Source organism: Suricata suricatta, chromosome 8 (assembly GCF_006229205.1).
Source record: "Suricata suricatta isolate VVHF042 chromosome 8, meerkat_22Aug2017_6uvM2_HiC, whole genome shotgun sequence".
Lineage (NCBI taxonomy): Eukaryota > Metazoa > Chordata > Mammalia > Carnivora > Herpestidae > Suricata > Suricata suricatta.
In genome coordinates this window covers 31,279,495-31,306,631 of record NC_043707.1, presented here as the reverse complement: position 1 = coordinate 31,306,631, position 27,137 = coordinate 31,279,495, and the positions used below count along the sequence as shown (strand labels likewise).

Sequence of the window (27,137 nt, the reverse complement as noted above, 5' to 3'; positions counted from 1 at the left end):
TCTAGTTCGTCTATCAGTGTGCCCTGTGGTGACAGGGACTCGGACCAGACTACAGAGGGGTGAGTGGAGTCGACGAGAACTTGTTGCGTTGGCTCGCCTTCTGCAGTGCCGGCAGCTTTTCACTCTGTCTTCTGATGGCTCTGTGTAAACGTTAAGAGATGCACTCAGAACGGTGACTCTCTCCTGCTTTGCTAGCTAATTGGGTTTCCCCCCACCCCTGCCCTACATGTTATATATATATATATATAAATGTATGTGTGTGTGTGTGTAGTGTGTGTATGTATATATATATGTATATATATATATATCCGTTTCTAAATCAATCATCCACTTGTCCAGACTTTTCTTGTGTATATTTGTATGTTCAGCATGTACATACAGCCTCTCTTGGGAGTGGGGAGGTGGGAGAGGGAGAAGGAAAGAGTTTGTTCCCTGACAGTATGGTTGGTGTGTGATGTTCCTTTATCTGGGGATTTTATAAACAGGTTTTTCTATCCTTATCTATTATTACCAGCTTGTTTTGTGAAGGTTATAATAATATATCTTTTTTATCTTTCCAGGAATAAAATAACCTCATACAAGATCTGATTTATCTCCTGGTTATTTTTTTTAATTGGCTTCCTCTGACTCATTTTATCAGTGCTACTGTTGGGGAGAAGATTATATCTATGTTATAAACTTAACGCTAATCGATAGAATTATGAACTTTTTCAAGGGATGAAATTTAACTCTAGGCATATATTAACATCCAAGTTATAGATGAGAATTGTACAACTTCCCAGGCCATGCTGATTTTTCACCAGGGCCGTGATCCCTTTGCCTGTTTAAGTGAATATCATTTGATTTTCTTATTCAGAGAGAATATTAGGAAAAGGTTGTCCTTCACCCACCTCAGCTTCTCATTTTTCATCTTCACTGCTTTCTTCAAGTGAAAGCTTTATTTTAAGATTTTGTCTGTACTCCCTGTAACAGTAAACACATCTCTTCTTTTTAAAAAAAAATATTTTATTTTATTTAGAGCGACTGTACACGTGTGTGAGCAGAGGAGAGGGAAAGAGAGAATCTTAGCAGGCTCCACACCCAGCATAGAGCCCAATGCAGGGCTTGATCTCAAATCTCTGAAATAATGACTTGAGCCGAAATGAAGAGTCAGTCGCTTAACTGACTGAGCTACCCAGAGGCCCCCTAAAGAATTTATTTTTAAGTAATCTCTACACCCAATACAGGGCTTGAACCCACAACCTTGAGATCAAGAGCTGCACACCCCACTGATGGAGCCAGCCAGATACCCCAACACATCTCTTCTTAAGAAAATCTGAATATATTTTTCTCCCAGAGAAAGGGCGACAGAGACAAAGAAATTCCAATTCATTTGCCCTTGTATATAAGGACTGGGGTGTTGTATCTAAGGAGAACCACATTCCCTCATAGGGATAGTGATTCTTTGTCAGCTGACGAAGGCAGTGACTTTAAAGACAGCCTGAGACGCGGTATGAGGAAGAGAGCAGCAAAAGGACCACTCAGAACAACCCCAGTGAGTCAGTCCATTTTGTTTTGCTTTGCTTTTGAACATGGTCTGAGAAGCAGCAAAAGAAAACCTAGAAAAAGCCTCAGATGATATATTTGATGAAAGGACAAAATGCAAAGAGCATTAAGGGACAGAAGCAAGAAGAGGGCAAATTTTGAAGAGAAAAGAATAAGGGAAGAGGGTAATAAGAGTATAGAGGAATAGGAATGGGCCTAAGGGACTTTTAAACAACAGGAGAAAATAATAAAGTTCACAATATAAGGATCAGTTGTCTCAGATCTCAGTAACTCAAACTCTGCTAGGAAATTGGCAGCTTAAGCCTACTTGTGTGACAATGATGAGACCAAGTGTTAATATCACGTTTACTTTTTAAGGAAATTCCTGATCTATTTGTATTTACTAGGTGGCCAAACATCCAAAGAAAGGGACCCAAACGGTACATGGTCGTGGCCAGAAAGACCCAGAGCCACCAGCCAGTGATCTTTTTGATGCTGTGAAAGCTGCCAAAAGTGACATGCAGGTAAAACAGTCTCACTCTCTGTTTCTTGATACCATCTCACTCTGTAGGATAAAAAAGATAAAGACAAATGTTTACAAAATTGATTTAATGTGGACATGTTAGGGAATGTAACCTATTTCAGGAAAGAGAGATAAGACCATGGAGTGAATCCTTGGAATGATGTAGGGGAGACCTTGGATAAGAGAGAATGCTCCTTTTCAAAAAGTTTCACAGAACAGGGTGGATTTTGCTTTAATTGATTGACCGAGGAGGCAGGCAGAGGCATTGGATAACCTACAGAGAAAACGTGGATCTGGTGGCAGCTTGTTCACCCTTGTGACTTTTTAGCTCCACTTTAACAGTTATACCTAATTCTTTTTGCCCTCTCCATGTTTCTTTTTCCATAATTTTATTATAATTCTATTATCATCTAAAAGTGTGGAAGACTCATATATAATTTAAAATTTTTGAATGATCACCCAGATCGCTAGTCCCAACTCAAGAAATGAAACGTTAATAGTGCTTCATAGACCTCTCCACCCGGCCTGCACAGTCCGCTCACCACCCAGAGGTACCCACTGGAGTACATCTTCTGTTAATCATTCCCTTGCCTTTCATTACACTTTTGTCCCCAGTGAATGTGTTTTTTAAATAAATAAGAAGTTCTTTATATATATAGTCTTCTGTGACTTATTTTGATTGATTGAGATGTCGTCATATTGATGTGTAATGTAGGTTTTTATAGTTTCTAGAACAGTTTTAGATTTTCAAATATAGGGCGTTTTTCTATTTATATTTTTGTTACTGATTTCTAACTTTGTTGCATTGTAGTCAGAAAATGTGGTCTTTGAAACTTAAGGAGACTAGCTTTATGACTTAGCATTTAGTCCATTTCCAAAACTGTTTCACCTGTGCTCACAGAGGATGAGTATTCTCTAGTTGTTGGGAAGTGTTCTCTTGGGTAAGATCAAAAGTCCCAAGTGGTACATGTTAAATGATACTGCTTTGATCTTTCTACTAGGTTTTAGGGTTTTCTTGTTTTTGGTATGGTATGTCAATTATAGAGAGATGTATTAAAACCCACAGAGATGTTCTTTTTAGTTACTACTTTTGTATTCATGCCTATCATTGCCTTAAGCATTTTGAGCACTTGTTGCCTAGTAAATTGAATCTTTAATTGTTATCTACATCACTTTTTATATTTTAAGATAAAAAAATCGTTTTTTATTAACATAATCTATACTAGCTTTATTTTTAGTTAGTATTTGTCTGATATTTTTTTAATCATTTTACATTCAGTCTATGTATGTTTGGAGTGTATCCCCTGCCTATAGCATATATATAGATTATGCCAATCTTTAACGAGAGAGTTTGATTCATTTATATTCATTGGCACTATTGATACATTTGAATTTGTTTCTGCCATTTTATGTGCCTCCCACTTTATCTTACCTTTTCCGTTTCTTTTTCTCCTTTACTTCTTTCCTTTGCATCCTTCTTCAAGGACCTATGCACACTTTAATTATAATTGCCCCTTCCAACTTACATGCTTGTCATGTAGTGTTTTAGTTGTATCTATTTCTTCTTTTCCTACGAATGAGACATTATGTTTTATAAAATGTTTGTGTTTATGTTTCCATCATTTTATTTATCATTCCTTCTCAAATCTTCTGTGCAGATTCATTCTCTTGCTGTTCAAAGTTTATCCTTTAGAATTTCCTTTAGGTAGAGTTTATTATTATTAACTGGTTTTTTTTTTTTGGCTTGTATGAAATCTCTCTTACCCTTGTTCTTGAAAGGTTATTTTTTGGTTATAGAAGTCTAAGAGGACATTTTTCTGTTTCAGCACATTAAAAAGATTATTCTACTGCCTTCTAACTTCCCGTATTGCTGGTGAAACTCAGCTGTCAGTTTAAGTTAGCACTATCTACTACAATAATTTGTAATGATGGAAATGTTGTATATCATCATTTAGTATAGTATTCACTAGCTACATGTGTCTGTTGAGTACTTGAAATGTGACTGGTGTGACTGTGGACCTGGATTTTAATTTTAATTTAATTTAATTATTAATTTTTTAAATGTTTAAATGTTTTTTATTTATTTTTGAGAGACAGAGACAGTGCGAGCAGGGGAGGGTCTGAGAGAGAGGAGAGGGAGACGCAGAATCTGAAGCAGGCTCAAGGCTCTGAGCTAGCCGTCAGCACAGAGCCCCAAGTGGGGCTCGAACCCACAAACCGTGAGATTATGACCTGAGCTGAAGCCAGACGCTTAACTGAGCCACCCAGGTGACCCTAAAATATTTTTAACATTTATTCATTTTTGAGAGACAGAGCGCAAGCAGAGGAGTATCAGAGAGAGAGGGAGACAGAGAATCTGAAGCAGGCTCCAGGCTCTCAGCTGTCAGCACAGAGCTGGATGTGGGGCTCAAACCCACAAACTGTGAGATCATGACCTGAGCCGAAGTCGGGTGCGTAACCGACTAAGCCACCCGGGTGCCCCAACATTTGATTTAATTTTAACAGCCATATATGGCTAGGGGCTTATGTATTTGTTCAGATCTAATTTGTAAGTGGTTTGTTTTTAAGTGTTACATGCAGATCCCTTGTAAGTGATCTCTTTTTGAGATTTATTTTGCTTTTGTGTTCTGATGTTTTATAGAATGTTTATAGGTGTGAATATTTTTTTCATCTGTCATGTTTGAAGTCTACTGGCTTCCAGGCCTGAAGATTGATGTCTCTCAACAACTATGGAAAATTCTTTTCAAATACTGCCTTTCATCATTCCATGATCTCCTTCTGAACTCAATTAGACATTAATTAGGACTTCCTACTCTATTCTCCATGTCTCTTAATAGCTCTATCCGTATTTCTGTTAGTCTGTCAAGGCTGCATTTTGGATAATTTATTTGATTTAATCTTCCAGTTCTCTCATCTTTTGTTTTTCTGTGTCCAATCTGCTTCGTTGAAGTTTTAAATTTTATTTTTTTTCACTTCTATAGATTTGGGGGGACCCTTTTTCAAAATTGATTGTTCTTTGCTTCTGGTTTAAAACTTTGCTTTTATTTCTTTATTTGTAGCATAATTTATATCTGTAATAACCTCAATGTTTGAAATCTGTGAATATAATTCTGCTGTTTTTTTCTGCCAATTCTTACTTTCAGTGCCTTGTTTCTCTACTAAGTTTCACTGTCAGCTGCTCATTTTCCTTGGAGCTCTGTATGTTGGAATTCTTTGGGCCTGAGTTAAAGGTGTGTTTTTAAGAGATGAACCTGCTTGGCTGTAGTTAACTGGGGACCCTCCAGAATCACTTTGCATTAAATTCTGAGAGTATTCTGATCGTATAGATGATGTGGATCTAGACTGCAAATCTAGACCTGAGATCTGGCTTCTGGTTGTGAATTTTCAAGGGAGAGTTCTCTTCTCACATGACTTTTTGCAGCACCTCGCTTTATTGCAGGAGCCTCCTTTTGAACTTCTCTTCTTGGAAAGCCCAAAAGCTTGATCTCCTGTGTTTCATATTCCATGCAGCCATCTGGACAGAAAGTTGTGGTTCCTGGGGTTTCATAGGACCCTTAGGGCAAGAATCAGCTTGCTTATCTCCCAGGATTGCTACCTTCACTTCATTTTTGGCCTATATGGAATTCTACCTTTCATTCCAATTCAGCAATACATTTTAAAAGATGTTTTTATTATTTTAATCAGGAGCTTAGCTATTTCATTTGGTATAATCATATAGGATTTCCAGTCTGTCATATTGCCAAAAATAGAAGTCATCCACTTTTTTTTCCCTAGTCTTTGGTGGATGAGTGGCTGGAGAGCTACAAGCAAGACCAAGATGCAGGATTCCTGGAGCTCATTAACTTTTTCATCCGATCTTGTGGATGTAAAGGTGAGGAAACTCCTACCCATTTCTAATCCCTAGACCTTTGCTCCTATGTTATGAAACTTTTGCTACATTTAGATGAGTAGGACTAGGAATCGCCTAAATAAAGGGAGAAGGTAAAGCATATGAAAAGTTTCACTGATTCGACCACATGTAGATTGCTAAGTAGAGAAGTGGTCCAGTAAGGGAACAGTGTTGGTTTGGAGATAAGACCCTTTGGGGGAAAAGTAACTAATCAAACTAATGTGATGCTGATGATATTCAAAAATTTGAAATTAGACCATTAGACATCTTTTAGGCTTCCCTTTCTCTAGATGAAATCCTCCTTCATCATTCCCTATTTCTCAGATACTTCTTTCCATATTTCTTCACTGAAGCTATGGGCTCCCTAGATCCCCACAGGTCATGACCTAATTTATTGGGGCAAGATAATCTCAGGGGGGTTGTAGTATAAGAATTCAGAATTGGTGCAGTTTTATTGATATCTTTATTTTTTGTTTAGATTTAAAGAAAACAATTTAATGTTTCTTTGTTTTTGAGAAAAAGAGAGAGAGAACACGTGAGCCAGGGATGGGCAGAGAGAGACAGAGACAGAGAATCCCAAGCAGGCTCCAGGCCTGAGTTGTAAGCACAAAGGTGGACATGGGGCCTGAACTCACGAGCCACGAGATCATGACCTGACCCAAAGTCAGACACCCAACTGACTGAGCCACCCAGGTGCCCTTGGATTTTTTTTTTTTAAAGTAGGCTCCATGCCAAACGTGGGGCTTGAACTCACTGCCTTGAGATCAAGAGTCACATGTTCTATGGACTGAGCCAACCAGATGCCCCTATTTAGGGTTTTTAAAAAATGCTTATTTATTTATTTCGAGAGGGCAAGAGGGCATGCGTGCAAGCAGGAGAAAGGCAGAGAGAAAGGAAGAGAGAAATCCCAAGCAGGCTCTGTGCTGTCAGGGTGGAGATGGATATAGTTTTTTAAACCTTTCTTTTCCGTTGCTTGATTCCTTTGGGTTTCCTAGAGAGGTTGCTTTACAGCAGATACACAGATGGCAGCAGGTTGAGGACTGGGATTCAGGTCTTCTGATTCCCCATCTATGCTCTTTTCAATGTTTTTCCTAGCTCATCTTCGGGTGTATGTGTAAATGGTCACAGAGTCCTGCTATTTTTCTTGTAACTACCTCATCTCCTCCATTCCTCAGGCAATGTTACCTCCGAGATGTTCAAGAAGATGTCCAACTCAGAGATCATCCGGCACCTAACAGAACAGTTTAATGAGGTGGAGGAAGACCATCAGAATTCTCTTGCCACTTTTATTTGAAAACACAAGGCCCATTATCCCCTTCATTTTGATTCTGGGAAATAGGATAGCTTTTGGAAAGAAGAGTTCAGTCTCTTGGGGGCAAAAGGGACCCATAGATGTTATCTGAATATGCCTCTAAAGTTGAGAATAGCAGGAAATGAGATATAACAGAGAAAGCTTTTTACTGTACTAGTGGATTTTGACATCCAAAGTCTCTATGGGTTCATAGACTTGGTAATACTTTTCTCATTCAGTTCATAAACCCTTCTCTAGGATTCAGGAGAGTATCCCCTGACAGCACCGGGTCCATCCTGGAAGAAGTTCCAGGGCAGTTTCTGTGAATTTGTGAAAACATTGGTCTATCAGTGCCAGTACGGCCTCCTCTATGACGGCTTCCCAATGGACAACCTCATCTCTCTGCTCACCGGCCTCTCAGACTCCCAAGTCCGTGCCTTCCGCCACACCAGCACCCTGGCTGGTGAGCACTCATGTTTAGTCTATAATATTCTCTTGGGGATTTCCTCTGTTCTCTGGTCCCTGGATTCTTAGCCCTTCAAACCCAGGTTTCTTTTACCCTGAACTTCAACTGAGTTTCTCACTAGTGGTATTTTAAAATAGGGTGGATTACAGTGACTATTTCCAGCCTTAATTTGTTTCTCATAGCTCAACAGCTGGGAATGTGCTGAGGATTAAAAGAAGCCTAAAAGAGGGGGAAAATAATGTCTACTCCAGAACAGTCAGTCTTAGGACTTTAGGGTCACCCTGCTCTAGCTTTTCATTTTGACTGCCCTTCCTTTTTATTTCTTTTCTTTCTCTTGGTAGCAGAGGTGGGAACAGCCATGGTGTTTCCCCAACTGCCCCCTCCCTGCTTCCTCCTCCTCTTCTCACTGGAACCACAAGATGCTTTTTTTTTTCTCCTTTTTAAATCTATCCTTCCTCCTCTGACCAAAGTAAAAATTCCCTGTTCTTGTTTTTTCCTGGCTCAAAGCCATGAAGCTAATGACCTCCCTGGTAAGAGTTGCCCTCCAACTGAGTCTGCACAAAGACAATAATCAGCGGCAGTATGAGGCCGAACGAAATAAGGCACCAGGACAGAGAGCACCTGAGCGACTGGAGAGCCTGTTGGAGAAACGCAAAGAGGTGAGAAGTGTCCCCTGCCTCTTCCCTCCCTCTCTCAGCTTCATCCGCTGCTGCTGAGGCCCATTTTACCCGTGCCCACGCACCTCTCTCTGGTAGGGCCCGGCCCCTCAGCCACCTTTCAGGTCACGAGCAGCGGAGCCTGACAGCGGTCTAGTAGACCTGCCCCGTCAGAGAGCACTGCATGCTTACCTTGTTTCTGGAATGTGAGCTCAGAATTATTTCTAACTTAGAGTAAATTTTAGAGTTCTTTTTAATTCCACTTTTGTTTAGTCTCCATTATCTACATTCATTATCAGAGATGTTTTTAAGTGTTGTGCTTGCATCTCATGCAAGGAGTTAATTTTTGACTTTCTGGTCAAGAATATAGTCTGCAAATCACCACAGGGAGTACTAAAGGCCATCCACTGACGAGACGCCAACTGTTTGAGGACTAGAAAGTGACTGGCCTTTCAATCACTCCTGGGTTTAAAGGCTGTTTTAGTTAGCTACTCGTTCCATGGCCTTATATAACCTCCAATCTTCTATTTCCTTTTCTTTGAAAAGGAGATAATTCTACCTTCTTATGAAAATTAAATAGGTAGTCTGGCACAGAGTAGATACTTGCTTTATTTCCTTTTATACTTAAAGACAAACTGGAGGACATAGGCCCTAACAAAAGCTTTTACCCTGATTAAACCCTCAAGTAGCCGTGCCTGTCACGAGACACTGGTTTCCCCCTACTCGCTCTTAGTATCTGACACTCCCCCTGCGTGAGGTTGGCAGGACTCCCCGTGCCTAACCCCAACAGTTGACTGTTTTCCCACCCTTCTTCAAGATTTCTTCCATGGTAAACCTTCTCTCCTCACTCTTGCTTACTATTTTCAATGTCACTATGATCTTAAACCTTATGTTTATTAGGTCTGTCTCGGATCTTGTGTATAATACTGTGAATCTTTTTTTTCTACCTGTCTAGGCTCTTGCTTTATCAGTCATTATTTCTCTTTTGTTTTTAATCCCTCTCTCCCCACTGTTCTCTTCACTTTTATGTCTGTAGGCCTTTGAATCTTCCCTTTACTCTTCCTCTCTATGAATTACTCCATTTCTAGTCTTCCTTTTTAGTATTTTCTTACTTCCTTAATATCCAACTGAATCCATTTTTTGCCGCCTAGCTTCTGTCTTCATTTTTCTCTGAAATTATTCTTTCCAAACCAGTGACTTTTTTTTCTTTTTTTTTTGGTGCTAAAACCTGGGATCAAACCACAAACCAGTGACTTCTTAATCCCTGTAGTCAATGGTCTTTTCTTAATCTCCTTTTTCCAAACTTCTATAGAAATTGACACTGATGACAACCTTCCTCCTTCTGTCCTTCCCTCTCTTTCCTTTTCTTTTCAGTATGAAATTTCCCAAACATTCTGAGAGATAGAGACACTGGTAGAGTGAACATCATATATAAATAATCTAGATTTAGCAATTAATATTTCTTCATATTTGTGTCCTCTATTTTTTGTTATTTAAAACATTTTTTTTATGTTTATTTTTTAGAGAGAGACAGAGTGTGAGTGGGGGAGGGGCACAGATAGAGGGAGACACAGAATCCGAAGCAGGCTTCAGGCTCTGAGCTGTCAGCACAGAGCCCAATGCGGGGTTCAAACTCACGAACTGTGAGATCATGACCTGAGCTGACGTGTAACTGACTGAGCCACCCAGTTCTCCCAATCTTTTTGTTATTTTATAGTAAATTATAGAAATACTGGTATTTCCACCTAAAAACTTAAGTATGTTCTCTAAAAATTATTTTAAAACTCGTCATCCAAAAAAATTATTCCCACATTAATCCAATATCATTTTCATGTTAAAAAATATTAATTATTCATTAATAATGCCTTTTATATCCAATTCCAACCAGGATCTAGTTAAGGATCCATTACATTTCTTGTATTTCTTAAGCCTCATTTAACCTCTGCTTCCCCCTTTCCCCCCCCAATATATTGATTATTGAAGAGATAATCAATATATTGTTGTTTTAAAGAATGCTTCCTTGATATCTGTTATTCATCGAATCCAGTGTTTCTCAACAATGGCCCTGTTGACCTGAGGGCTGTCTTGGCATTGCAGAATATTTGACCGCATCCCTGGACTCTGTCCACTAGATGGCACCTCCTCCCAGTTGTGACCACCAAAAATGTTTTCAGAAGTTGCTAAGTGTCCCTTGAGGGGCCCTCGCTGAGGACCACTGGTCTAATCTGTTCCTTTTCTTCTTTTGCTTGTTTTGCTATTTCTATCAAATAAACTTCATTTATGGAAAAAATTCACTTCCTCAATTGTTGTTAGAAATCATTGTAACTACCAGCTAGTGCCTCTGAATAGCCAAAGATAGCCAAAATAACCAGACCCAAAGGGGATATTATTTTTTCCAAACACAAAGATTCCTCTGAGTCAATGGTTGACTATACAGCTTCTTCCAGAATTAGAAGGTTTAAAAGGAACCTAGGATATCAGGGGGTCAGACTATGTCCTGTAATAAATAAAAGTAAGTGGAAGTCACATGTTTCTATATTTTTGTGGCCTTGTACTATTGGGGCACAAGAAAGATTGACCTGTTCCTCCTGTCCTCCAGCTCCAAGAACATCAAGAGGAGATTGAGGGGATGATGAATGCTCTCTTCAGGGGAGTCTTTGTGCATCGGTACAGGTGAGTGAATGTGCTCCTCTCGTTGAAACAGCTGGTCCTTGGTTATGGGATCTGTAAACATAACGAGGCGTCCCTCCATTATAATCCTGGTTATTTGGTTAATCCTAGTGCAAATGTAGCTGGAGCAGAAACTTTGACAACAGATGTTTAAATTAGTAAGGTTTAGTTCACCCCCAACTCCAGAGGCTCTTATAAGCTCTTTGGGGAGAGAAAATAAGAGAATAAGGCACTGTTAAGTATTCCTCTGCTCCAGCTTTGCCTAAGACCTTCCCTTCCCCATCTTCCTGGAGCTGGAGACCTGAGAAAACCAGAGCAAAGAGCCAAAAGGCAGGGCTTTTCTGAGGGTTTGCAGCTTGGCAGGCCTTTCCCTGGCCCAGCCTGCTGTTCCACTGGGCTAAAGGCGGGGGCGGGGGTTACACTATTTAAAAGAACTGGTGGAAGTAACTTAAAAATAGCGTCCATATGTTTTTCTCACTCTTACCTAGATGTCAACCTCTGCCTTTCCAGAACTCTTCAGCTGATTTAGTATTTTCTTCAAGTGGAAATTTGGCCAACAGTTAAACCGACTTCCAAAATCAGTTTTAAAAGGGGCATGGAAGATAAGCTCAATTATTTTTGTAGTATTACAGAAAGAAAATGTTTACTTTTTATTTTTAAATATTTATTTACTTAGAGAGAGAGAGAGAGAGAGAGAGAGAGAATCCCAAGCTGGCTCCGTGCCATCAGCACAGAGCCTGACGTGGGGCTCAAACTCATGAACCATTTGATCATGACAGCCAAAATCAAGAGTCAGTTACTCAACCAAGCAAGCCGCCTAGGCACCCCTAGAAGATATTTATTTTTTTATATATTTACATGGGGAGAAGGAAATGAAAGGCCTGGAGCATGGTGTTCAGTCAAGAAAGCAGATTCTTCTATGGTAGGGAGAGGCTGGGAGGATGAAAAGTGAATTTAGAGAGACGGTGGTAGGAGTCAGTTTATCTCTCTGTGCCTAGGGATGTCCTTCCGGAGATCCGTGCTATCTGCATTGAAGAGATTGGGTCTTGGATGCAAAGCTACAGCACATCTTTCCTCACTGACAGCTATTTGAAATATATTGGCTGGACCTTGCATGATAAGGTGAGCATTGAGTCAGCTTCTTTTCCTCCATCACCCTCACCGTCTTCCCTACCCCAAGACACCACAGCTTTTCCTGGTCCTGTTGCTCAGGAGCTTCACTAGTGATCAGCCCATCAAAGCAGTGAACCTCAGAACTCCCCAGTATTGGGAGTTAGGATGAGGGATGAGGTAGAAGAGAGAAAGATATATCCAGAAGATGAAACACCTTAAAACCAGAGTAGAGAAAGACTTTCCCTAGGAAAAAGCAAGAAAGCTATTAATGGATTGGTGATACAGGTGCTAGGGTGCTAGCCAAAAGATCTTTGTCTTTTCTTTTTTTTTTAATGTTTATTTATTTTTGAGAGATACAGAGCGTATGAGCAGGGGAGAGGCAGAGAGGGAGGGAGAGAGAGAGAATCCCAAGCACGCTCCACAGTGCTAGTGCACAGCCCAGCACAGGTCTTGATCCCATGAACCGCAAGAGCACAACTTTAGCTGACCTCAAGAGTTGGACACTCAACCGACTTAGCCACCCAGGTGCCCCAAAAGTTCTTTTCATTATGATTGCTAAACTCTGCTGTGATCTTTTCATTTTTGTATATAAGAAGACAGCTGTCTGTTGTCTCTGAGTCGTCCCAAAGTCCTCAGCATAGATGACACTAAGGCCCAGAAAGAGTAATCTGAGAGAGGGGTATGGAGGCCCAGTGGGGATTGAGTAGAAGAATAGTCCGTCATATTTCTGTCTTCCTCAATAGCATCGAGAAGTCCGTCTGCAGTGCCTCAAGGCTCTAAAAGGGCTATACGGCAGCCGGGATTTGACTGCCCGCCTGGAGCTCTTTACTAGCCGCTTCAAGGTAAAATCGGGACAGTACTCCTGTGCTCAGCTCTTCCTTGTGGTTCCCGTTTCCCCACCTCGTCTTTCCATTTCTATTGCTCTTATGTGTCCATAGCTATCCCAGCACCTGCTTCTATGCCTTCTCTTTAGGAATCCCTAAGATTCTAAGAGAGAATAATGTTTTGGGATGGATACAATGAAGTACTGAGCAGCATTCTATTCCCTTATAGGACCGGATGGTTTCCATGGTCATGGACCGAGAGTATGATGTGGCGGTGGAAGCAGTCAAGTTACTAACACTCATCCTCAAGTGAGTCCTGGGGAGTGGGGAGGCACACTTCTCAGACCCCTACCTTTCCAGCATCAGGCAGGCCCTTTCAGAGCCCTGTCCAGCTGTCATAGGTTGACTCTTCCTTCTGTAACAGGTTGAGAGAGATGATAAGTTGCAGGATCTCCTGGAGGGGGGACATTTCCTGTCTTCTCTAACTTTCCATACTCTTCTGTCTTCCATTCTTCATTTAAAAGTTCTTTATCAGCTAATCCTCATTGGTTTTCGTTGTTGTTTCTCTTTTGGATTGTTCCAAATCCTCATTTGCCTCTTTTTGTTTCCAGCCCTAGTTGTGCTGGGGGACATCATTCATATCCACCTGCTTTTTCTCCTTTTCTCTTGGCAGGAACATGGAAGGGGTGCTGACGGATGCAGACTGTGAGGGCATCTACCCTGTTGTGTATGCCTCTAACCGAGTCCTGGCCTCTGCTGCAGGGGAGTTCCTCTACTGGAAGTGAGTAGGGTCCTCTCACTTGTTCCTTTAACGCCCTCCTGTGCTATTTTCTCTCCCGTGTCTGCTGCTGATCTTCCCAACGACCACCCCACATACTTGTTAAAGTCTTTTGGAGTTGCTTTCCCCCTCTTAACTCCTTGAGCCTTTCCTTGGCTCTGCACCTCTTTCCCTCCTTGGACTCTTTCTTTCGTTCATGGCAATTATTCTGCTCCTCATTTGCTCCTGGCTGTGCCCTTTCCCTGTGTTCGTTCTACCAGGCTCTTCCAACCTGAGTGTGAGACTAAAATGGTGGGTGGTAGAGAGCAACGCAGAAGTCCACGTGCCCAGAGGACTTTCTTCCGCCTTTTGCTGTCCTTCTTCGTGGAAAGTGAGGTGACGTATGGGAAAGAGCTTCTTGGCTGTTGTGCATAAAGACCTGTGGATGGAAAAGGATGGGAACGGCAACGCAGGAAGGAGAGACATGGTTTGTCAGTAGCCACTTCCTAGAATTTTCTGACGTGGCTTCAGTAACTTAACATGTACCTTCTTCCACAGCTCCATGACCATGCTGCTTATTTAGTAGACAGCCTGTGGGACTGTGCAGGGTCTCAGCTGAAGGACTGGGAGAGTCTGACAAGTTTGCTGCTGGAGAAGGACCAGAGTGCGTGCCATGTGGTAGCTGGAGGAGGGGATGTTTCACCCATGAGGCATAGGTGTCCTGGGCAGTGGGGGAGTCAGGGTGACTTGGAGATGGAGGGTGGCTAATTTGTGATTCTGTGTTTTTCATCCTCCTGCCAACTCAGACTTGGACGATGTGCAGGAGAGCACGCTGATTGAGATCCTGGTGTCCAGTGCTCGGCAAGCTTCTGAGGGTCACCCACCTGTGGGGCGGATTACTGGGAGAAAGGTATGGCGTGAAGGGCGTGTGGGTCTGGTAGCAATAAAAGTCCAGACAGGTATGGTCTATTCTCATCCTCAAGTCTTGGGTGCCCCTTCTCTGTTCCGCAAAGAATTCCATTTCTAGAAAAAGAAATCTGAAGGATGTGCCAGATGATTGTCTTTTCCTTCCTGGGCAGATGAGATTGTGGGGAGGAGGGATACACATGCACTCCCTCTGGACCCAGTGTTTTTCCATATCTTTCCTTGCACCTCCCCCCCCCCCGCAAATGACTAATTCCAGGGCTTAACCTCGAAAGAACGTAAGATCCAAGCGGATGACAAGGTGAAGCTGACGGAGCACCTCATCCCCCTGCTCCCCCAGCTCCTGGCCAAGGTAGAGCTGCCCGCCCTTCAGTATCTGGGAACGAGAGGTGAAAGGAAATGGCCCCCGGTGAGGACTGGGAGTAAGAGCTAGCATGTGTTACCTGGTAAGTAGGTCTCCCGCTCAATCCCCACAGTTCTCAGCTGATGCAGAGAAGGTTGCTCCCCTGCTCCAGCTTCTCAGCTACTTTGACCTCAACATCTACTGCACCAGGCGCTTGGAGAAGGTGAGCAGAGAGGAAGATAAAGTTCCTACACCTCCCTGCTTCCTTGCTAGGACCAAACGTTCTACTGCCAGTATCTGGTTCTTCTCAAGAACCTGGGTTCCAGGGGTGCCTGGGTGGCTCAGTCGGTTGAGCATCCAACTTTGGCTCAGGTCATGATCTCACGTTCGTGGGTTTGAGCCCTGCGTTGGGCTCTGTGCTGACAGCTAGCTCAGAGCCTGGAGCCTGTCTGCAGATTCTGAGTCTCCATCTCTCTCCGACCCTCCCCTGCTTGTGCTGTATCTCTCCGTCTCTCAAAAGTAAAAAATATATATATTTAAAAAAAAAGAAAACATTAAAAGAATGAAAAAGAACCTGGATTCCAGAAAAATCAAGAAGCTTTCCCTTCCATAAGCATCTTCTCCTTGCAAGTTAATGCTTCAAGTGTATTTCTCATCTCACCCAGCCCCACTCCCCTCCAGAGGCCTCGCCCACAGCACTGTCCTCTCCCACCTCTCTTCCTGTCAGCACCTGGAGCTGTTCTTGCAGCAGCTCCAGGAGGTGGTGGTGAAGCACGCGGAGCCTGCGGTGCTGGAGGCAGGTGCTCATGCCCTCTATCTGCTCTGTAACCCTGAGTTCACGTTCTTCGGCCGGGTAGACTTCGCCCGCAGCCAGCTGGTGGACCTGCTGAGCGACCGCTTCCAGCAGGAACTTGAAGAGTTGCTTCAGGTAGGGACTGGGAAGCCCCAAACTTGGGTCCGCGGGGGCCACTAGATGGGGACGTGGATCTACGTGTTCTCGGGAAAATCCCGTTATGGACCTTCTCTCTCCCTCAGTCGTCGTTCCTGGATGAGGATGAGGTGTACAGTCTGGCAGCCACTCTGAAGCGCCTGTCTGCCTTCTACAAGTGAGCCGCTCACTCCCGTTCCCTCTTCCTGTTTCTCCTGGTGTCTGTGGGGGTGATCCCTCCCATTCTGTTCCCGCGTCATGTTTCTGTCTCCTCCCCAAAGCGCGCACGACCTGACTCGCTGGGAGCTGTACGAGCCGTGCTGCCGGCTCCTCCGGAAGGCTGTGGGCACAGGAGAGGTTCCTCACCAGGCGAGTAGACGAGTCAGCGGCGTGGAGGCAGAGGGGAGTTTTTAAGGGCCCTGTGTCCCTGGTGGCTGACTGTCCCAGGCAGTTCTGGTCCCAGGGGTGCAGAGGAGACGTGAGAAGAGCATGTGCGTGGCATTCCTTCGGTTCCACTCTAGAAGGTGGACTGTACTTTCCAGTGCCTGAAAACAGCCATCCTCTTTGGTTTCCTGGGAGTCAAGGATAATGTTGAGGGATTCTAAGAGACCTCAGGTAAATAAGGAAGAGGTGGCATTCCTGTCCAAGACAGAATCCTCTGGAGATTGTCCAGAATCAGTTCTTTTCTCCCCAGAAAAGGAAGCCAGTCTCTGCTAATCTTTTTGTCTCTCTTCACTGCTTTGTGTGTGTGCTGCCTGTCTGTCTTTCTCTCTTCTTCCCTCCTTCCTTCTCTGCCCCTCGTTCCTGACTCTTTTCATTTTTGTAACATGTGATTGTTACAGGTGATGCTGCCAGCCTTGACTCTGGTCTATTTTTCCATTCTCTGGACACTAACCCACCTTTCTGGATCAGGCGCTTCCCAGGTGAATATGGGTCTGAGTAGGGAGGGTGGGAATGGAGGAGCCTGTCTCCATTCCTCCTCAAGCCACTGTCTCCACAGAAGCAGCTGCTGAGTTTGAAGGACAGGATGGTGGCGTTCTGCGAACTCTGCCAGAGCTGCCTCTCAGATGTGGCTTCTGAGATCCAGGAGCAGGTGGGCATTCGTCAGGTGGGACCAAGGAGGCGTGTCACTCCTCATGGTCTGAAAAAGCCTTGTTCTAAGGAGAAATAAGCTGTGCAGTTTCTGTCTTGTGAGTATCCTTTTTTTTTCTCCAACAGGCTTTTGTCTTATTAAGTGATCTGCTTCTCATCTTCAGCCCTCAGATGATTGTAGGGGGTCGTGATTTTCTTAGACCCCTTGTCTTTTTTCCTGAAGCCACGCTCCAGTCTGAACTAGCCAGCTTCCTCATGGACCACGTTTTCATCCAGCCTGGAGAGCTGGGCAGTGGTACAAGGACGCTGTACCCGGGGCTCAGGAAGGGTCTGGGGCTTGGGCCTGCCTCTGGCAGATAAGGGCGGGAGGCCTAAGTGTGTGGTTCTGATCTTTCCATTCTGCTCTTGCCGTGAGCCAGGTCCTTCCCAGGAGGATCATTTACAGATAGAGCAGCTGCACCAGCGGCGCCGCCTCCTGGCTGGGTTCTGCAAGCTGCTGCTTTACGGGGTGCTGGACATGGACGCGGCCTCAGATGTTTTCAAACACTACAACAAGGTACAGTGAAGCGTCAGGCTGAGCACGGCCGCGACTTCAGACGCTGAAGCACTGCGGGAAGGAGGGTGGGTGGCATGACAGTACCAGGCTTGGAGGAAAAGCAGGAGGGAAAAGGCAACAGGAGTTTGGAATAAAGAGACAGACAAGAGTTGGTAATAAATAATCATAGGGGGGAAAATCCTTTGAGGAGGAAATTCATTGGAGAGAAAGTAATCTTATTCATCTGTCCAGAATCTTTTCTTTCTGTGAACCCAGTCTCTATAAACTGGGGTAATAGAAGAAGCAAAAAAAAGATCGGAAGATGTGGACCTCAGTGTCCTCAAGTCACCTACTGTGAGCACTTCTTCCCTGAGAAATGGGCTCTGAGCAGAATTTCTTCCCATATTTATTTGCCTAAACTCTGATGTCTTTGGTCTAGTCTGAGTTGTTTTATACTTAGATTCATGTTTCCTGACTTAAAGCGCTTTAGGAAGGAGACATGATGAGGGATGTAAAGGAAGAAACAACAGAACCAGTCTGGCCCTGTGGTCAAACGATATCTTCTCCATTTCCTGTCCCGCAGTTCTACAGTGACTATGGTGACATTATCAAGGAAACATTAACTAGAGCAAGGCAGATTGACCGAAGTCACTGTTCCCGAATCCTGCTGCTGAGCCTCAAGCAGGTACTCCCGTCTGCCTGGAGCGCCTCCGCCCGTGACGTGCCCTCCCTGGCGCCGATGCACTCTGCTCACCCTCAGCCATTTAGAACGGGAGATCCTTAAGGAACTTTCTAGTTTATTTTGGCTCTTAACTTTACTTGACAGTCTTCTTCATAACTAGTAGGTCTGTAGAAAGTATTAACTGATGGGCAATTTTTACCCCAACTCCACAGAAATTCAACTATCAGGACACAGGAGCACCAACAATAAAGTGATAGGAAATTCCTGAATTTTATCTGCTCTGTTCTCTGTCAGTCTCTTCAGTTACTAGAGACATTTTTATTGTTACAGAGCAAGGATGAAGGCTCTCTCTGCAGGGGGTCAGGAATAGGACCAGTGTCCTGGGAAGAAAGAGTAAAAGTAGCAGATGGCACTCCCAAGTCTTTTAGAATTTCCGCACAGAGAAAGGAATGCCGTCCTTCTCTGTTTCCACTTTGTTCCTCCCTTTCCCAAATGCACCATGTCTCCTGGGAACAGCTGTACACAGAACTGCTGCAGGAACAGGGGCCCCAGGGCCTGAGTGATCTTCCGGCCTTCAGTGAGATGAGGGACCTGGCCCGAAGGTTTGCCTTGAGCTTTGGGCCCCAGCAGCTACAGAACCGTGACCTTGTGGTCATGCTACACAAGTAAGAAAATGCTGGTTAGAAGTCAGGGCACTTGATCTCAGAGGGGTTACCCACAGGCCGTGTGCAGGGAGCGTGGGAGTGTGGTCCTGGAGGGAGGGAGAAGCGTGTTGAGAAGCAGCAGTCAGGTTGGCTGGTCGTATTCTCTGGGAGATAAACCGGGACAGGGGAGGGGCGCACCTGGACAGGATGCTTCCCTGGGAGGGATGTGTGGAGGGATCATCTTCCTAAAATCATTCTTTTCAACCAAGGGAAGGCATCAAATTCTCCTTGTCTGAGGCTCCTCCAGCTGGCTCCTCCGGCCAGCCCCCAAACCTAGCATTCCTGGAGCTCCTTGCCGAGTTCTCCCCCCGACTCTTCCATCAGGACAAGCAGCTGCTGTAAGTTAGCGGGTAATGGACCAAGATGAGGATTAGGGAAGCAGGGAGCGGTGAGGGCCCAGCGGGCAAGTCAGCCTCTTCATCTCACCCCTTCCTTAGACTGTCCTACCTGGAAAAGTGTCTGCAGCGTGTCTCCCAGGCACCCGATTGTCCCTGGGGTCCAGTCACCACCTACTGCCACTCCCTCAGCCCTGGAGAGAGCACAGCGGAGGCCAACCCTCAGGGCTACCCTCGCTCGAAGAAGAGGCGCACTGAAGGTAAAGTACTGTGTGTGCGGGTATCAGGGTGGTGAGCGCTGCTTCCTTCCTCCATAGCCAGTACCTGGGTATCGGGTCTTCTGCCTCCTTCACACTTTCGTCTTTAGTTAAATAAAAAATGTTTCACTGAGCATCTGCTATCCTTAAGGGGTCCTCATTTCCTTCAAGGTTTATCTAGCCACCTAAAAATAGCAAACCTCTGTGAAAAATCAAGCAGCAACTGATGATAAAACTAAAGATGAAAATAAGAAATCTGTACATTTTAGGAGGGGCCATCCTTGCATCTAGTATTCTATTATTATCCAAATTTTAAAGATTTTTACACAACTTTTATGATTTTTTTTACCCTCAGATTATTACCTGTCATCTAATACTTTTTCTTTAATTTTTTTTAATGCTTATTATGTTTGTGAGAGTGTGCACACACACATACACACATGCTCAAGAGCAGGAGGGGCAGAGAGAGAGGCCGATAGTCAGTGGAGAGCTCGATGCAGGGCTTGAACTCACAGATCTCGAGACCATGACCTGAGCTGAAGTCGGATGCTTAGCCGACTGGGCCACCCAGGCGCCCCTCTTTAATTTTCTTTTTGAATATAGTTTCATCTTAGATGATAATATCCTAGAAATCACAAGTTTGATGTGTTAACACGTATGTGTTTTCTAGTGAACAGTTGAACATCTTGGTTCCCCCCCCACCAGGCAATATCACTCATCTACTTCCTGTCTCTGGATCTGCCTACTTTAGACATTCATATAAATGAAATCATACCATATGTGGCCTTATGTGACCGCCTTCTTTCACTTAGCGTAATGTTTTTAAGGCTCATCCATGTTTCAGCAGGTATCAGTACCTCTCGCCTTTTTATGGCCAAATAACATTCTGTCATAGGGCCATACCACGTTTTGTTTATCCCTGCACTAGTTGATTGCCATCTGAGTGGTTTTCACTTTTGTTTAATTGAAGTATAGTTGACATACATTAGTTTCGGGTGTACAACGTAGTGGTTCTATAACTCTGTAGAACTCTTATCAGTTATGCTGTGCTCCCCCCAAGTACAGCTGTCATCTGTCACCACACCGCAGACTGTGCTCCCTGCGCTGTCCCTGTCACCCCGTGACTTTCTCATTTCACATCTGGAGAGCCTGTGCCTCACTCGCCTTCCTCCATTTTGCCCATCCTCCTACCCTCTGCCAGCCACCAGTTCTCTCTGTTTACGGGTCTGTTTCCATTTTTTTGGTACACTTGTTGTGTTTTTTAGATTTCACATGTAAGTGAAATCATATTGTACTTGTCCATCTGATATTTCTGAGCATGATATTGTCTAGGACCATCCATTGTCCGCGAGTGGCAAGGTCTCTTTAATGAGGGCTGAGTGACATTCCGTTGTGTATGTCGACTTTATATTCTTTACCCATTCTTTTTTTTTTTATGGTTTTTATTTATTTTTGAGAGACAGAGACAGTGAGAGCAGGGGAGGGTCAGAGAGAGAGGGAGACACAGACTCTGAAGACAGGCTCCAGGCTCTGAGCTAGCCATCAGCACAGAGCCCGATGCAGGGCTCGAACCCACGAACCGTGAGATCATGACCTGAGCCGAAGTCGGACGCTCAACCGACTGAGCCACCCAGGCACCCCTCTTTACCCATTCTTTTATTCGTTATCCATTGTGTGTCCTTTGAAACACAAAAGTTCCTAATTTTGATGAAATCCAGATTATTTGGGTTTTTTGTTGTTTGTGCTTTGGTGTCATGGCTTGAGAAATCATTGCCTAATCCAAGATCATGAAGATTTTTTAGAAGATGGTTTTCTTCTTAGTTCTTTCTGTCATCCATTTTGGTTAATTTTGTACACAGTGTGAGGTAGAATATAACTTTTTTAAATGTCTTTAAGTATTCTACCTAAAAGTATTTTTTATACCACTAGAAAACTCTGCTTTAATCAGTTAACTGATATCTGTTAAGGGCCTGTTAAGTGCAGGACACCGTGCTTGGTGTTTTAGAGGCTGTGAAGGGTCCTCAAGCAGCTTACTATCTAATAGGAAACAGAAAATACATTTCTAGAAAGTCTAAATTATGAACCATCACCAGTAAATGATAACTTCCTTAGGGTTTTAAGAATTGACAGATTGAAGGGCGCCTGGGTGGCTCCGTTGGTTAAGCTTCCGACTTCAGCTCTTGTCATGATCTCGCATTTCATGGGTTCAAGGCCCGCATTGGGCTCTGTGCTGACAGCTCAGAGCCTGAAGCCTGCTTTGGATTCTGTGTCTCCCTCTCTCTCTGCCCTTCCCCCACACATGCTCTGTTTCTGTCTCAATAATAAATAAACATTTAAAAAAAAGAAAAGATTGAGGGTATGGCTCAGTTGGTTAAAGGTCCGACTCTTGGTTTCAGGTCAGGTCATGATCTCACAGTTCATGAGATCAAGCCCTGCACTGGGCTCTGCACTGACAGCGTGGAGTCTGCTTGGGATGTCTCTCTCCCTGCCTCTCTGCCCCTCCCCAACTCGCTCACGCTCTCTTTCTCTCAAGATAAATAAACATTAAAAAATTAAAAAGAATTGACAGATTGAATGCTTTAGAATTCCGGGAAGGAAGGTATCACTTTCAGTTAGTTGATCTGAAGCCTGTGAAGGCTGCTTCAGGATGATGGAGTCTAAGCTGGAGCTTGAAAAACGGACAAGATTGATGTAAGCTAAACAGGAAGGACGAGCGTCATGCGCTACCAGAGTAGCACAAACAAAACTTAGGAAGGTGTGTATTAGCTGAGTACGTGGGTGTTTAGGTTGGTTTCCCAGAAACGGGGTTTGTAAAGGTAGGAGAAAACTGACAAGACTGGTCCCGTTGTCCATTCAACAGATATTTACTGAGCACCGTGTGCTGGGAATACAGCAGTGAACAAAAAAAAGACAAATCTCTTTTCTTTAGAGAGTGTGTATGCGGTGGAGGAAGAGCAGGGAGAGGTCAGGGAAGCCCTGGTGACGGGAGAATTGCAGTCTCTTCTCTTGTTGCTGGCGGAAGGCTGCCAGAGCTGCTGAGTGTTGGACCGGGACCGCAAGGAAGGAAGGGGTGCACAGTGTGTGTAGAACATACCAGAAGGGGCACCAGGGCACAGGGCCGTGACGGAATGTGCCTGTCATGTTCTGGGAACAGCCAAGAAGGCCAGGTGGCTGAATGGAGAGTATGTAGGATATAAGACCAAAGAGAATGGAGGAGCCCAGGGCATATGAGGCAGAGTGCAGACTGGCTTTTACTCAACAGTGAAATGGAAAAACATTACAGCTGAGGAGGGACAGGATCCCTCTGGCTGCCGTGCTGAGAACTGACAGTAGAGGGGCCGGGGCAGAAGCAGAGGAACCAGCGAGGAGGCTGCTGAATGCTAGACGGGGGCGGGGGGGTGGCGGTGGGGAGAAGTGGAAAGATCCTGGATATGTTTCTAAGGTATCGCTGATAGGATTTCCTGACGAACTGGATGTGGGATGTAAGAGGGGGTTGAGGGTGGATTTGGCCTAAAAAAAAAAAAAATAGATCTTGGCCTCATAGCTGGGGAGGATGGACTTGATGCCAACTGAAATGGGGAAGGTAGTGGGTGAGCAGCTTAGGGCTTGAGTATTAGCCATGTTGCTCCAGGTGGAAATCTTGGACAGACAGCTGGGGATAGGAGTCCAGGGGAGAGGCAGAAGCTTGAGATACATTTGGGAGTTGGTGTTTGAAAATGTGAGTTTCTGAGGTTAAAAAAGCCAGTGAAGATGGAGGGCAGGAGAGGCCGAAGGGCTGCGTTCTTGAGCATCACGCCGTGAATAGGTTGAGGCACTGAGGAGGGGCCCATCCGGTCCTCCCCGAGGGCACAGTCACGTGTATGGCTCTCCCTTGCTTTCTCTAGGTCTCTGCTTAGACCCGTTGCAGCTCACTTTCCAGGTCTGGTTTCAGCACACAAACATAGCCGAGAGGCTGTGAACATTTTCAGGTGGCAGTTATAATACCCTTTTGGAAGTACTATCACCAGGGTTTTCTGAGCTAACCTTGCATTCTTTCTCCTCCTCTGCTTTCTCAAGTCTCTGCAACAGAGACTTGAACATCGTGAGCCCCAGGACCTCTACCTCTTCCTTGGTGTCAGAAGCGTGTTGACACTGCAGCCGCCTTCTGTTTTTCTGGCCTTTAGAAAATCCAGTCTCCCATCTGTCTCTCCTGGGCAGCCCTCCTGCTTCTGCACTAGCAGCTTCAGGTCTCTTAAAATTGCCATTTCACATATTTTTTCCCCATACAGATGCTGAGGGCCACCTGGGTGGCTCCATTGGCTTAGTGTCTGACTCGATCTCGGCTCAGGTCTTGATCTCATGGTCGTGAATTCAGGACCCACATTGGGCTCCATGCCGGGTGTACCTAGATGAGTAAATGAATGAATGGAATGATTAAGTGAATGAGTAAATGAATAAGTGAATAAATAAATAAACCTGACTGAACAGGACCTCACACATCTTCATTGATTGAGACCTTGCAGTCTTCAGGAATCCTCTTCTCTCTTACATTTGTGTTCATGTTATTGTTTACCTGTGATTGCTGTATGTATATGTCTATTTTTTTCTATTTTATTTTCCGAGCTGTGTTGTTTTCCTTGCACAAGTGCTAGATACCATTGTATAAGCCTTACTTTTTAGTATGTAGGGTTGTGCTTAATTTTTAGTCATAACCTAATGAGGCCATATAGGTTTTCCATTCTCTTCTTTCTTAGCCTTCCTGAACCAAACCCTGGGCAGGTCTTGAAAATGTAGAAGATGGTCTGTGGCAGAACCTGGTCTGCAGTGAACATGTGCCGCTGTTTCCCTGCAGGCCCCTCGAGGCGGCAGAGAGAGGATATCTCTTCATCCCAGGAGGAAGGCCTCCAGCTGAACAGCATGCCGCCCACACCCGCCCTCACCTCTACAGCCATCAAGAAGAGGCAGCCCCTGGGGAAGGTGGAAGAGATGGAAGAGGGCGGCCCAGGGCCGGAGCTGGTCCAAAGGTAAGGGCTGAGGAGAGCATCTGGGTGTCCGATCTTGGTGTTTGCTCTCCCTCCTGCCGCCTCTGTTCTCTTGTTCTGCCCTGCGGCATTCTGTCTTCGTTCTCGGGTTCTTCTCCAGCTTTTACCATTTTCTTAGCTTCAGGTTTTCTTTCTCCCCACAAGCTCTTCTCCCCTATAACATTGCCAAACTTACCCTTTTTCCAGTTTACTCTTATCCCCATCACTGATCCTGCTTTATTCCCAACAGCCAGCCCCTTTCAGGCAACCAGACGTCAAGGTTGTTGAGTCCACAGCATTTCCAGACTCGACTTACCCATTCCGGTCCTGGTCTGCGCAACCGGCTGACCCGGTGAGCTGCTCCTTACCTCCCATCCTCACTTCACATTAGGCACCTGCTGTGAGGGATCCTCCCCTGACCTGGTGGTTCTGTGCCCAGACGTTTTGGGCTTGTTTACATCACAGACCACTTCCTTCCAGGGGTCCGGGTGCCCTTAGTTCATAGAACTGATAGATGAGCTGCTCTGTTTGAAGCAGCAGGGGGGCCTGGAGCTACTCCACATCTGCCGTGTCACTCCACCGGGTGCCTCCCACATGCTCTCAGGGGTCCTTAAATATCAGTGCAAAAGCCTCTATTCTTTGCCACTGTCCTCAGACTCAGCCTTATGGAAGAGGATGAAGAAGAGATCCAGAGTGAGTTAAGTGAAGAATGGCAAGATACAGACAAGGTGAGTGGACCCAACATCCCCTTTCCCTGCTACAACCAGAGGGATTTTTGAAAGTCCTCTAAGAATCACAGAGTAAAGGAAGGAGGGAGACCTATAAGTTGCTTTGTATTTTGCTTGGACTTTTATTTAGGAGGGGAGGGAAAACAAATTGAAAATACAAAAAAGGGGTTGGGTAACACTCCCTCTATCAATCCCTAAAATAAGTATTTGCCTCTGAGTCTGAGGGTTGAAAGGAGGGCCGGAGCTGGAGGAGGTGCCTCGCTGCCTCCAGTGCTTCCCTTACTCCCTTTCCTACCCTGGCCGCCGGGACAGCAGGAGCACATGGAAGCTTGAGGGGACATGGGTCCCGCATGCCACTACCCTGTCAAGTTGGCCCTTCTTAACCCCTCAGCCCCTTCCTCTCTCAGATGGAGCTTTTCCTCAAACTACAAAGTGAAGGCACCTTATAAACTGAAAAGGGTTGTGTGTCTGCTGCTGACACTCTCTTCCCTTCTCTGCTCTTTGCAGAGGGAGAGAGGGAGGAGTAGAGCAAGGGAATGGAGGTTTTGTGCTCAGAAGGAAAAACCCCGACGATGACTACTTCAACAGAGACGAGACAACAAGGCCTCTATTAGCAGAATCTTTCCTAAAGTCTCCTCAGAAACAATGTCATTCTCTGGGTCCAAACTGAATAAATTTAAGGGACTCAGTTGGCAGGCCAGGAGAGGAGGCCCCTCTCTAATGACTGGGAACCTTCCAGGTCTGAACCTTCTGCCCACCGTCTCTCTGCTAGTCTCCCCTCTGTGGCTCAGGGACCCACTGGGAAAGGGACCTTGGTTATTTGCCATGTGACAGGGGTAAGAAGGGCCAGTCTGACTGCCACCTGCTCTTCTCTAGCACTCTTCCCCCAGTGAGCATGGGCTGGACCTCTTAGATTCTACAGAGCTAGACCTTGAGGTGAGTGTCCCCAGATATACTGTGGGTGGCAGGTTAAGAGGACTTTGTGTCCTTGGGGAGTCCTGGCAGGTAACCTGTGTGCTATGCAGTAGGAAAGAGAGGCAGTAGCCCATGGCCTGCCCTCTCCGCTGCTTCTGGAACCTGAGGAGTAGCCGGCGGGAGGGGGGGGGGGCGGGTAGTAACCTGTCATGTGGAGGACCTTGCAGTCATCTCTTTTCCCTTTGGGCTGTTCTGTCTCTGAGTTTTCCTTTCCTCTTTCCCGTCGTTACAGGATCTCTGACATGACTCTGTGCCCCTCCCCATCTTCACTCCCCACCTCAACTTGGAAAAGGCCAACAACAGGGAGAACAGAGCAGAAGGAACCAACAGGCCCCAGGCCCCACCCTGGTCTCTGAAGGGAAGGAGAGGTGGGCTGTGCCTTTCTAACCCGGCCTTTCTCTGATGATGTTGGGGTGGAGAAGCCTTAAGCCCCCGTCCTTCCTACTGCTCCCTGGTTCTGTCCGTCTGTATTGAGAAGAGTGCCTTTTTCCTGCCACGTTTGGAGGGGGTGGGCTTCACCGCCGTCTCGGAGAGGGCGCTGCCTCCCTGTGTTGAGCGGAAAGAGCCCAATAGTTTCCTGTATTTTTGGAATGTCTTTCCCAGTCTCTTGTATCTTCATAATTAGCTCAATAAACATGTTTGAATCAGCTGATCCCCAGGGTGTGGCTTGAAATCGTTAAACTGATGGAAGTCAGGTTCTCTGCTGGTGTCTCAAGTGTCCCTGCCTTGCCTGACGGCCCAGTGTACAGACAGATGCCAGCCCTGCACGCGCCCCCAGGTGCCTTTATGTTCTGACTCTCAAGGATGCAGTGCTTAGTAGTGGGGGGTCGTGGCGGGGCAGAGGAGCTAGGAAGACACGGGCTGCCTTTCAGTGGTTTATGTCGTGAGGACGGTTCAGACCCAGGAGAGAGGGCAGAATCC

The 27,137-nt window shown here is 45.2% G+C and overlaps 1 protein-coding gene across 1 annotated transcript; it reads left to right on the top strand.

Moving 5' to 3' along the window:
* The first annotated feature begins 6 nt into the window (after positions 1-6).
* STAG3 (stromal antigen 3) lies at positions 7-26,868 on the top strand. Its single transcript, XM_029947720.1, has 33 exons — positions 7-59; positions 1,432-1,534; positions 1,932-2,048; positions 5,822-5,918; positions 7,112-7,188; positions 7,486-7,690; positions 8,201-8,352; positions 10,949-11,022; positions 12,018-12,141; positions 12,876-12,974; positions 13,186-13,265; positions 13,630-13,737; positions 13,995-14,109; positions 14,272-14,377; positions 14,520-14,623; positions 14,897-14,989; positions 15,114-15,203; positions 15,708-15,908; positions 16,016-16,086; positions 16,190-16,277; positions 16,751-16,831; positions 16,909-17,001; positions 17,127-17,295; positions 17,420-17,556; positions 18,119-18,220; positions 18,734-18,882; positions 19,131-19,259; positions 19,359-19,516; positions 24,345-24,516; positions 24,764-24,865; positions 25,169-25,241; positions 26,118-26,177; positions 26,449-26,868. Exons 2-33 carry the CDS (start codon positions 1,493-1,495, stop codon positions 26,455-26,457), a joined length of 3,477 nt encoding a protein of 1,158 aa, XP_029803580.1. The 5' UTR covers positions 7-59; positions 1,432-1,492; the 3' UTR covers positions 26,458-26,868.
* The last annotated feature ends 269 nt before the right edge of the window (positions 26,869-27,137 follow it).

Bases quoted from the DNA above. Each gene is read 5' to 3' on its own strand.
- STAG3 (XM_029947720.1), top strand. From the start codon at position 1,493: ATGAGGAAGAGAGCAGCAAAAGGACCACTCAGAACAACCCCA. The intron at 24,517-24,763 runs GTAAGGGCTGAG...TATTCCCAACAG, and splicing joins GGGCCGGAGCTGGTCCAAAG to CCAGCCCCTTTCAGGCAACC. The intron at 24,866-25,168 runs GTGAGCTGCTCC...CACTGTCCTCAG, and splicing joins CTGCGCAACCGGCTGACCCG to ACTCAGCCTTATGGAAGAGG.